Raw genomic sequence first — 12501 nt, 5'->3', positions numbered from 1 at the left:
TCTAGGAAAACTATATCCACTGCCACCCCTGCATCCAATGATTTAGTGACCTGGTCGTAAAAGGCCACCAGGTTGGTCTGACAGGACCTGCCGCTGATGAACCCGTGCTGGTTGCCCCTGAGCATGCCGTTCCCTGCTGGCCCCTCCTGGATGTGTGCCAGAATAATTTTCTCGAACAGCTTGCCCAGGATCGAGGTAAGGCTGACTGGCCTGTAGTTCCCCGGGTCCTCTTTCCTCCCCTTTTTGAAGATGGGAACCACGTTGGCCCTCTTCCAGTCCTCCGGCACCTCTCCAGAGCACCACGAGTGTTCATAAAGCCGCGCCAGGGGACTTGCAATGACCCCAGCCAGTTCCTTCAGGACTCTAGGGTGAAGATCATCCGGGCCAGCTGACTTAAAAATGTCCAGCCCCTCCAGAAGCTCCCTAACTAAATCCTCACTCACTCTAGGCCTAGGTGAGCCTCGCCCAGGGCCCAAAGGGGGCCCAGCAGGGAGGTGGCAGTTCTGGTCCTTACTGAGGAAGACAGAGGCAAAGAAGTTATTAGAAGTTAAAGGGTTTGCAATTTTTTTAAGAGGATAAGAGTGGACACTTGGGTGACCTATCATTGGGTTGCTTCAGGTTTACAATTCCTAAATATTTGGTCCAAAAATAAGAAGGAAAATATATCTATTTGCTGTGGCCAAAAGAAAAAGAGAAGAAAAATGACAAGGTGCATTATATTTCAACATATAAAGTGATTACCTGCGTATTAGCAAAAGCCATGAAACCAACTTAATCATCATGTAGGGCAGTGTCACAGGATGGGGTCCTCGAGGATGACCGTGTTACCTCTAGGGCCCCTTGACCATGCCAATACAGACTGCTGGGCACCCTCTATTCTCACACACCATGTCTTGATGTAATGGTAATGTGTAGGGAGGCTGCCTTTAAGCCTACTTGAGCACAGTCCTGATGGACTTCCCTGAACCCATTTCAAAATAGATGTTCCAGGACACCCCAGCCTTAAGGGCTATATGCATGGCTCCAACCGCCCCTTTACCACACCCCAAGCCTCGCAGATGGCATTGACATTGTCCGGTCTAGGCCTTGCTGGGATTTGGCCCCCTTGTCCTCTCTGGGCTCTCCGCAGCCCTGTCTCTGTGCCCCTAGTGCCACACCCTCTCTGGTGCCGGGGTCTATGCACTCCCAAATACCGCGCCCTTATCTGGCAATGGGGTCTCTGCACCCCTTCTCTGGCACCGGGGTACCCACGCTGCAGTGGGCCCCCAGTGAGGCCTCCTCCTTCCCCAAATAGCCTTCCCAGAAGCTAGACTAGCCCTCAGGCCTCTTCCCCTAGCTCCTTCTAGGAAGGCTCCTTCCCACTTGGCCGCTGGCAGCAAACTCCCTTCCTGGCCTCAGCCTTGGAGTTTATATATGAGCCAGGCCCTGCCCCTTCTGGTCAGCTGACTGCTGGCAGGTGTGTTCTGGTTGCCCTGGTAACCAGCAGCTGGGACTCTGCTCTCTCCCCAGCAGTTTCAACCCTTAAAGGAGCAGGGCACCCAAGTGCTCTGCAACAGGCAGAAGTAAGAAACAAAGACGGATGAAAAAGGAGCAGAGAAGGAGTGAGTTTCTGCCCCCTCTCCTTGGCAGCTTGCTCCATTGCTGTATATTGTTTTTACAGTTCTTACAGCTGTGCTTGACATTAGCTGGGAATCTGGTCCATTTATTTTCTGAGCTACACAGAGGCAGACAACAGGGTGCTGGCAACTTGTTACTTGTATAATCTTTCCAGCATAAGTGTGGGAAACCAGAAAAAATACTGGCAGCCTCATCTGTCACAGGCTTTCCTAATTGCTTATGAGCCGAGGGCTATGATTAAGGCCGATTAAGTTATCAGACTGTTGTGAGCTTAACTGTTGTTAGGGGTATTGGGAGCTGTTCCAGCTGGTTTTGTTTCATTGTGCACGCCTGGAGTTTCCATTCCCACAGCCCCGGCGTCAGGTAGGCTCCTACCCAGCAGATGCAGCTTGTGCTTTGCCATGAAACAGTCGCAAGGTGGAGCTCCAGAAATCTGTATGACTTGGCTCAGGCTCATGAAATGAGTAAGGGTTTTAGTATGTGAAGTACACACCAACATCTGTAAAACCATAAACAGAAAGCACGTGGCAGTGACTAGAGCTTGCTATTGCACAGGTGATGGTTGTAGCAATGCATGTTAATACAACTGGAATCCTTCCAGCCTGACTAACCCCATCTCCTTCTATGACAAGGTGATGGGCTTTGTGGCTGGGGAAAGGGTAGATGTGAGATGTCTTGACTTCAGCAAGGGTGTAGGTTGTAGGTGTGTTGGTCTAGGGGCATAGGCAGACAAGATTCTGTGGGTAAATCCGATCTCTTTTATTAGACCAACTAAAATAGTTGGAAAAATTCTTCTTTGCAGTCTACATTTTCACTGACTGGCTTTCTTGCATGCCTACTGGCTTCTGGCTTCTTTACTGTTCCATCCAGGAAGAGCACAGACCAACTTCAGACACTTCCTCAGCCTGGCGAAGGGTATTTGTACCTGAAAGCTTGCAAAGAAGAGTTTTTTCCAACTATTTGAGTTGGTCTAATAAAAGAGATCAGATTCACCTAAAGAACCTTGTCTGCCTTTTGATTTTAGCAAGGCTTTTGATACCATCTCCTGTGACATTCTTATTAGCAGGGATCTGGGTTTTCCGTTTCCCATGGAAAAACAGAGTAAAATGTGGATTTCCCCCCTTAGCGCAGTAAAATGTGGATTTCCTCCCTTAGCAGAAAAACCCATGGATTTTGCAGTTTTGCAACGAGCTGTCTGCAGGGTGGCAGAGTCCCAGCCTGCAAGGGGCTATGGGAGAGGGAGGAGGGTGGTCAGGCCAGGGGCGCCATATGTATGTGCATGCACATGGCCACCAGGCAGCCTGGAGAGCAGCTCCTACAGGTAAGCTGGGGGGGTGGGAAGTTGGGCAGGGCTGCAGTGATTGCCTAGCTGGGCGGTGTGTGGGGCATGGGACCTGGGCCCACAATGCGCATCCACGGGGCCCTGGTGGGGAGTGGGACGGGGCTGCAGACAGCTCACCTAGGGGTAGAGCCAGCTCCCCACCACTGCACACACTCCCGTGATCCACGTCCCCTAGATCTGTGTGTGGGGCAGAGGCGGTGGTGCAGGGTTGTGCCCCTTACTGCTGCCTCATGCACAGAGGATGTGCAGGGGATGGGATTGAATGCACTTAGCAGACTTACAGATGACACCAAGATGGCTAGAGATGTTGACACTTTGGAGGGTGGTATTCAAGTTCAGAATAACCTTGAGAAACTGGAGAAATAATCTGCAATGTAATAAAATGAATTGATTGGTCACAGTGGGCCATAAGCTGAATAGGACCCTAGAGCATGCTCTTGTTGCCATAAAGGCCAGTAGCAGACTGGGTTGTATTAACACGAGTATCACTTCCAAGTTAAGAGAAGTGATTCTCTTGCTGTATTCAGCACCGATGAGGCATCTGGAGTACCATGTCCAGTTTTGGGTACCGCACTTCAAGAAAGATGGGGACAAATTGGAACACGTTCAGCAGAGAGCGCCAAAAAATTATTAGAGCCTGATAAATGTGATTTACAAAAAAAAAAGGTTGCAAAGATTGGGAGTATTTAGTTTGGCAAGGAGAAGACAGAATGGAAAGTTGATAATCGTCCTTGGGTTTCTTAAGCGTGGTTGTAAAGAGGGTGGTGACAGGGCTGCAGGGGACAGGACAAGGAGCAAGGGTTTTAGACTGCAGCAAGGGAAATGGAGGTTGGAGAGTAGGAGGAATACTTTTTTCCTGTGTGGGTGGTGACGCTTTGGAAATTGGACCAGACAACCAGAAAGGTTGTGGCATGCCCATCCTGGGGAGTTATTAAGAGCAGATTAAACAAACTCTTGCTGAGGATGGTTTAGACAGGGATCATGCTGCTTGTAAGAGCGGACTGAACTAGATGATCTCCTGATGTCCCTTCCACCCTTAATTTTCCTATGATTTTAAAGAGACACGATCAAAAAGGGTCTAATGCAGGGGCGGGCAATTATTTTGGGTGGAGGGCCATTTACTGAGTTTTGGCAAGCCATCGAGGGTCACATGACAGGTAGTCAGGGGCAGCTAAATATTAATTTTCTAAATTTTTTAGATGCCCCGTGGGCTGGATAGAATGGCCTGGTGGGCTGCATTTTGCCCACCCCTGGTCTAACAGATAAGGTAACTCAATGCTTGATGGAGGTAGTTAGAAGCATGGAAGGAGACAGAGGAGTGGATGTGACTAAGCCCAGATCTTTTGGACTCGAGATACCACAATACTGTTCAGACTGTAAAGTACGAGGGAGCCATTTTGATTCACGTTCCTATAAATTCCCAGTGAACTAGGTAGGAGACTCCCAGGTTGCCTCAGTGAGCTTTCCCCTTTGAAAGGCAGGGGAGCAAGCATGGCTCTTGCATTTGGGCAAATTGCAAAAAAGAAGATCGAATACCCAGAGCAAGATTTGTTCATGTGAGTTTTTTATGGCTGGATGAGGCGAAGCGGGCTTGTCTCACACACAGCCTGTAGTGGTGGTGTGCCCAATGCCTTTTTCACACTGGCCCCCATGCAATGCATCTATATAGAGCATGCATACCCAGGTGGGGAACTGGGTGTTTCAGAGGCGACATACTGTTCCTAGGCAAATTAAGAATGACTTTTCTTCGCAGAAATTGGTGTCCAGGCCCACACTGAAGCACCATGGAAAGGAAAGTAAAAAAGAGAGTAAAAGCAAGAGCCAAAGTTCCACTTGCAGAATCGGGATCAAAGATTTGACCTTTCTCCGAGTACTGGGGAAGGGCAGCTTTGGGAAGGTGAGTGTCCTTCCTGGCTCTTCTGGGAATGGGGTGCCTCCCTTAGACACATGGCCTCTGCTCTAAGGACTTGGCTGGAGGCCAGTACAGGCTCCAAATGAAGAGCATCACCAAGCATCAGGTTGGTTGCCCATGTGGTACACAGAAAGGCCACCTCCAGTGGGGTGGGGAATGAAAAACCACCCATGAACTGGACCATTGGGTCTAACAGCAAAGGCAAGCAACCCCAGCCAAGAGAGCAATGACTACCTGCAAGGGAGCATCTCCAAATTTGTATGCAAATAAATGATCCCTTTTTTCCTTGAGGAAGTAAAACATCTCTGGTAAAGGAAGCAAAGTCTTAATCTTCACGTGAAACACGCACATGCCTTTTTTTCCTTCAGGCCATTGTGTAAGTGGTGCTTTCAGAACATCACCGCCCATAAGGCCAGGCTGTAACTATGCGGCAGGGTGAGAAAAAAGGCATTGCTTTGTGTGTGTGTGGTGCACACATTCGCGTGCTCACGCTGGTACAGGAACCTAGCAAGTTTCCATTTGCTGAGCCAAGGTGTAGTTTGGCCTTATCCTATCTCTGATGCCTCAGGCTGGCTGCTGCTGGCATCCGGGTGCACAGTAGATGTCCACACTAATGGCACTGTACGTCCTGACACGGCAGCCACACAGATTGTATAGCACATCCCAACATACTATGAAGATATGCTGCTGCTTGTCTAACTGGAGGTGGTACAGAAGAGGCCACCATGTCCTTTCAGCTGCAGCATAGGGAGAAAGATCAGATTTAGCCCATGTGTGATTTATTCTCCTGGTTACTATAGGTAATGCTTGCCAAAATAAAGGAGACCAGTCAGCTGTATGCAGTGAAAGTGCTGAAGAAGGACGTCATTCTGCAGGACGACGACGTGGAGTGTACCATGACGGAGAAACGCATCCTGTCATTGGCAAGGAACCACCCATTCCTCACCCAGCTTTACTGCTGCTTCCAAACCCCGGTATGTGCAGTCTGGCCTCCTCCACCTCTGCCATGGGCAGCTCTAATGCTTTTGGAGGTTTTCCCTTCACTACCAAAGTATCCATGTATGCACTCTCTTAAAACATGCTGTAGGCTTTGAGACAGGAAATACAGCAGACAGGAATGAGGGCAGGGCAGTCGTGCCAGCCAGACCCCCCTCCCCAGGATCAGCATTGCAAAATTCTGAATCTTTTCACCAAAACTCAGCAACAGCAAGGCAGGCGGTGCTACCCTTCCTGGAAGCAGTGTCCATGGCTAAAAAATGATGTCAGGTTTATCCCCGATCTAATTGTCCTGGGATCTGACAGGTCCAGGACAGGATTTATCCATCGCAGATACAATCAACAGGATAGCTCATGTTGCAGAGGTGGGGGGGAGTGCTTTCTCATGGAAAAATGGGCTCCTACCCAGGCTCTGTAGGCTCCCAGAATAAAAAGCTTTGCCCCAAAACCCAAGGTCTGTTTCTAGCCTTTGTCATTTAGGGCTGAAAGCAGACATTGGGTTTCTTCCCTCCCCCCCCCCCCAAAGACTTTTATCCATTGTTCCACTTTAAGAACCTGTGAAGCACTGAGATAAGACTTCTGCTCATCCAAGTTAATTGCCATTCAAGTTGCATGTGTAAAGGTTTTCCCGAGGTCTGTTTTTAGCTTGGCCTGATTAGATGTACTCTGTTGTCCTGGAAAGCTTTCCCTTGATTTTAATGTTATGTGAATCTCCCCTGAATGAGCTGGACTAACCTGTTTGTGGAGTTCCCAAGCACCTTCCTTCCCTGGAGCTCTTCCAAACCAGGACAGCTACGCTCTAGCTATTATTAGTCTGGCTTCCACTGAGAGCCAAGGGATCCTGCCACCTTCTCAGAGGGAAACCGAAGAAATTGTCTTTTAATCATATTACTTTGCTGCTTTTGGTGAATCCCTGGAAACTCTAGCCCTCAAGAACAGTCCTTTGGGGGAAGAATGTATCCTGACAGCACTCAGATGCATGAATTTCTGTTCTTTATGGAGTGGTGCATCCAGCAGCTTCAAACCAAGCCAGCCTGGGGTGGGGCCCCTGGGTGCTACTGCTCCATAATGGAGGAGAAGCCTTTAATAGAGCTTACGTGGGCCATGAAGACAAGGTTCAAGCTGCAGCCCTAGTACAAACCCAGGGACATTGGATGAAATCTCCCTTTGCATCATATCATCAAGGCACATGCACCTGCAGCAGGGGGTCTCAGGCTTGAAGGAGCCATGGGCTGAAATAAGGCAGCTGGGTCCAAATGCAGCTTGCTGCTTGTAACCCGATTGCCACTTCCCACTGCCCTCTGCCACCCCAGGCCTCCCTGCTCTGTGCAGAGGGCTGCTGTCCCTACTGCAGCCACCCTGGCTGCCGCCACTTCTTATTTCTTTCCACCAATTCCTGTTGCCACCAACTGATGCAAGCAACAAATGTGAGGGTGAAAGGACCTGTGGCTGCAGTAACAGGTCAGTGGGGATGGGGGTCCAAAATAAAGTAGAGCAGGCTGGCAAGTGGGGTGCTCAGGTGGCAGGGATGTGGGAGGAAGGGGACCCTTCTGGGTCCATGCCAGGTCCCCTGTCACCCACCCCTGCTGATGCTGTTGTGCCCTAAGCTGAATGCAGTCACTTGACAGGTTGGATCGGGCTGAATCAATCCTCTGTGCTGAAGGTCCCATCTTGCAAGAGGATCCATCTTGCTGATGGATCCTCTGCAGCAGTGGTGCTCAAACCTCTGGCCCCATGGGCCAGAAGAATGGTGCGGGGGCCAGTCCATGGACCCAATCCATGGGTTGTTGCGTGGGGTCAGCCCACGTGTGTTATCCGACATGCTGGCCTGGTTGTATCTGCTGGCCCGATTTCTCATGCCAGGCCGACCACATGCTGGCACATAATAGCACATGGGGCCATGTTATTCATCCTGTTGGGGAGCCATGGCAGTGTTAATTGCTGCGCCCCTGCTGCCAGATTTCTGGGCTTGTGAGGAGACCCATGGGCTGGATGACAGGGCCTCATGGGCTAGATCTGGTCTGCAAACCACAGTCTGAAACAAGATCAGCTCTAAAACAGGATCAGAAGTGGCTGAAAACGTTAGTTCTTTGAGTGCAGATCCAGTGTAACAACACTTTCTGCCTCTCTGATGAATGTGGCTAATCCTGATTCATGGTCCTCAGGCCAAGTTATGGCCAACTGTGGCAGGGCGGGGCCTTGGGGGTGCCGTGACCTCCCTTCATGCCCCTGCGTACCGTGCCAGACCAGGTTTCCTGCACCCTCGATCACTTGCCCGCCACGTCTTTGACGTTTGGCTCCTAGTAGGGAGGCTGCCTTTCTCCTTCCCTGACACGGTGCCTGATGCTGCGCCTCTCGCACCCTCCTGCTCGTGCTTCTCGCGCCTCTCGCGCTTCTCGTGCCCTGCTGCTCGTGTGTCTTGCGCTGTGCTTCTCGCGCCCTTGCCTGCTGGGCCTACAGTGCTCCTCGCACCCTTGTGCTTCTTGCGCCCTTGCCCACCGGGCCTACAGTGCTTCTCGCATCCTCGCGCTTCTCGCGCCACGCTTCCCGCGCCCTTGCCCCCTGGGCCTACAGTGCTTCTCGCACCCTTGCGCTTCTCACATCCTTGCCCACTGGGCCTCTTGCCTGTGCTCGCGTAGCCCACACCGGGGTCTCTTTCCCGTGCCCGCATAGCCCGCACCAGGCTCCTACTCGCGCTTCTCGCGCCCACTACAGCGCCCTCCCTGGCGCTCGGAGTACCCCCACCTCACTGGGGGGCTCCTACTGAGGCCTCCTCCACCCCTACAGCCTCACCCGGTCCTCCAGTGTAACACCACGCTTCTCACGCCACAACAAAAAAAACCATAAGCACAAAACCCCTGGGCTGTAACATAAATTCCTAGCCAACCTGGCTTGCTTCCATATACCTCCCCATCAGGGTTTTCTCAAGCTCCATCTTCCTTGGCAGCCAGAGGGGGACTGGACTCTGGCCTCGGCCTATGTTGTTTATAAAGGCCAGGCCCTGCCCCCTTCTGGTCAGATGACCAGACCGGTTGTCATGGCAACCCCACACCTGTGCTGCCCTGGTGATTGGCAGCTGAGCTCGCCACACTGCCTCCAGTAGCAGGCACTTAAATCTAGTGCCCTGCTACACCAACTTTAATCCCAGCCCACTAGATTTAAGCTGTTGAGAGCGTGGTTGGGTCCATTCCCTGCAGCAGGGACAAAATCCCTTAGCATTGTGTTGTGTGCGAGGGGAGTTCATTCCTTTGCAGAGGATGCTAAGGTCTTTAAAGATGAATTTGAATGGGACTAAAGGGATGTAGGGGTTTGTGCCAGTGCCCTGTGCAGGGGTTAATTACCTTCTCTGTTCGCCTTCTTCTTAAGAAGTGACATGAATAAAGCTGTGTTTGTTTAGAATGACATTATTCGTTATTCAGAAAAGATTTGTTCACTGTTGAGCGTAGTGTGTATTTAGGGCTTCTACGTGGGTACTGAGTTATCAGTAATAATGCTCCTGAAGGGTCCAGTTCAGTTTCCAGTCATGGACTGGCCTTGACTCACCCTCAGCTAATCTTCTTACCATGTAAAAAAGCATGTTCTTGCCACTAGATGGCAGACATGGCAAGCATGTCCTCCAAGTCATGGTTAGTCACGTGTCCAGTCGGGAAATAACTACAGGGGAAACCCTGCATGGTAGGCTCCCTGCCTGCTTCCTGCATGTTGTAGTTCCCCCCGGCTGATGGAAGTGGGGTGGCTTTTCTAAATGTAATCTCCAAATTCATTTCGTATGGGTTTGGGAGATGGGGAAAAAGCCTTGGTCTTCTTTTCATTGGGTGGGTTTCAGTGGGTGTTGAGACTTTGTCCTATGTGGATGACTGCTCTTCAGAGCTCACCCTTCATGCCAGTATTGCTGATGCTGGTCACATTTTTTTTTAATCTGTATGTGATGAGCACTTGTAGGTGAAACTCATCCACTTACCTTTCCTGTTTGAACCTTTTTGTAGAACAAGGGTGGCCAGACTTCCTAATCCTTCAAGATGTTGATGCAGCTGAAAGCTTCAGGGCATAAAACAGATTCTGGAGTCAGTGATTTAGACACAGTGCCCTGGCTCAAATACTAATTTGGTGTTAAACTGTTTTCTCAAAGAGTTGCATTCACACCACCCAGGAGCTACATGTAGCTCATCAGCCACAGTTTGTCCATCCTTCCTATAGGACATTATAGGAGATTATCCCCTAGCTTTGGTAACCATCCTAGAGTATGTTGACTGGTCCTGTAGCTGGCCTGGAGGTAATCATATAGGGCATCATAGGGTGCTAGCTCCTAGGGTTTATGATCCCTAAAGAATATTCATGTTTCTGTGCTGATTTATAGTGTCCGGTCATTAGATACCACAGCAGTGGGCCCAGTATAAGGAAGAATGAGAGAGAGTGTACCTGAAGGATTCGACAGTGATTTATTACAACTGGCTTTTTCATCCTGGTGTATTTTTATAAATACTTTTGCCCTAACCAGGACCTCAGAGGCTGAGAACCATTCTTCTTGTAGAGAGAGTTGATTTTAATTCTTGACTCTGACTCCTGTGCTTAGGAACAAATAGAGACTGAAGAGATTTCCTCCCCATGTAAACAGCCTTAAACGAAAATGCAAAAATGTTGAACTCTTGGTTTGACATTTCTTGGAGATGATACCTTTTATTAGACCAATGGAGAAATTGCAAAAAAAATATATCTTTTTCTTTCCCTGAGCCTGATGAACGGCATGTGAGTCCGAAAACTTATAGAAAAAGATATTTGGGCTCACATGCCATTCATCAGGCTCAGGGAAAGTTAAAGATGGTAAAAAGTACCCATATGTAGAAAATAAATTTTAACGTTTCCTGAGCCTGGTGAAGGGCATGTGAGCCTGAAAGCTTTGCAGAAATAGATATGTTTTTTGCAATTTCTCAGTTGGTGTAATAAAAGGTATCATCTCTGAACCAAGAGTTTTAGATTTTTGCATTTCCTTTTGTCTCATACCAATGTGGCTACCAAACATATAGTCTTAAATGGAGCACTTAACCCCTGCTAGGTTTTGCTTCCACTGCCTTCATGCCTGCCCCCAAATGACCACAGAATGGTTTTACTGGACTGTCCTCAAGAGAAGTTTATTTCAGGCACTGTCCTCATTAGCAGGGGCCTGGGAATCTGGTTACCCATGGATTGATGTTCTGTGAATCTGTGGCCTGTGCTGCTGAAACAAAGAACCTTGCACGTGCCATTCCAGAAATAACGAGATGCGAGATCTTGGCAACAGGGCTTGGCTTTCTTTTACGTGCACCCTTCTCAAATCATGGCAGCACATAATGCTGGAGCCAAGGGAATTCAGGAATTCCAGAAATGCTAATCACAGAATTGGTGCCATTTTGAAAAGCCAGGGGATAGACTTCTGTCCCCTTCAAAGGCACCAATTTAGTCGTACCACTAAAATGACTAAACACAGTGGGAAATTTACCTCTGCCTTTGCTGGCTCCCATAGTATTTGAAATGGTTTGTCCAAGTTAACATGATTGCCATGTTACAGTCTCCCATGTATTTAAGCAGATAGGACTGTACTCAACCTGTGTGACTTTCTAAATATATTAAAGCAAGTGTTGCCAATCTGCAGCCTGTGTGCCACAAGGGAAATGGTTAACACCCATGTGGCACATGGCACACCAGGGAGGGGGCAGGCAGCGCAGTGGCAGATGAGGCAGGGAGCAGAAAACAGCAGCAGATTGGACAAGGAGCATCAGGCAGGAAGCAGAAAGTAAAGCAGAAGATCAGGCAAGAAGCATAGGGAAGGGAGCCAAAAGCAGGGCAACCAGGTGGGCAGGGGAAGAGGATCAGCGTGGCAGTCAGAGAGAATGCAGGGATAATTTGTGGTATGCCTGCCAAAAAGGTTGGTCTCCAGTGAGTTAGAGGGTTAGAGGTTTTTTTAGACATCTGTTGATCCTCTGGATCATGATGTATGCATGAGAGGTCTAGTCGGGTGCCTGATGAATCCACTTGTGGCTGACAAGCCCAGTTCGAGAATGACACAGCTTGTTACAAGTTTCACAGATCCACGTGCTGTTTGAATTGGAGTCCAAGTTTATAGCTCGCTGTTTCCTTCTTTCTCGCATTGCTTCCATCCTCTGGATCAAAGCTGCTTCATGTTGAGCTGCACCCTGTGCCAGATGTTCGCTCCAGATTGGATGGGATCCTGCGCGCTCCTCCCAGCTTTCTACATTCATGTGGAATGACCTCAAAGCATTTTTGCACTCATCATGGTACTGCTGTAAAAGGCAACCCCACTTTCTAGAGCTCTCTTGAATCTCACTGTACAAAATATTCTTGGGAATACTGTCTCCTATTCTCCTGACAAGACTGAGCCATCACAACCTCCTCTTCTTGATCTACCGTCTCTGAGTGTGTCAGTCCTGCCTGCTCTAGCACCTCTGTCTTTGGCATTTTGTCTTCCCACTTTATTTTGAGGATCTTGTGCAGGCATCTCATGAGGAAGCTGTTCAGTCCCCTAATGTGCCTAGCATATGTGGTGTCCACATTTTTGAACCAGATGTCCCAGCCGCCTGTGGAGGGTTCAGGATTGAGCGTATGGTTGAGGGTAGAAAGGTAAGAAAGGTTTATTGAC

General features: G+C 49.4%; 1 protein-coding gene across 2 annotated transcripts in view; it reads left to right on the top strand.

Moving 5' to 3' along the window:
* PRKCH (protein kinase C eta) overlaps window positions 1–12501 on the top strand; it is a 211658-nt gene that overhangs the window by 106127 nt on the left and 93030 nt on the right. For both annotated transcript variants that reach the window (XM_019518374.1, XM_019518373.1), the window contains exons 8-9: window positions 4713–4856; window positions 5672–5845. In XM_019518374.1, coding sequence (XP_019373919.1) covers window positions 4713–4856; window positions 5672–5845 — 318 coding nt within the window. The remainder of the gene's footprint in view (window positions 1–4712; window positions 4857–5671; window positions 5846–12501) is intronic.

This window comes from Gavialis gangeticus, unplaced genomic scaffold (assembly GCF_001723915.1).
Source record: "Gavialis gangeticus isolate Ggan-Ray unplaced genomic scaffold, GavGan_comp1, whole genome shotgun sequence".
Classification (NCBI taxonomy): Eukaryota; Metazoa; Chordata; order Crocodylia; family Gavialidae; genus Gavialis; species Gavialis gangeticus.
Note: the sequence above shows the minus strand (reverse complement) of the source record. Positions and strands in the feature narration are given on the sequence as shown.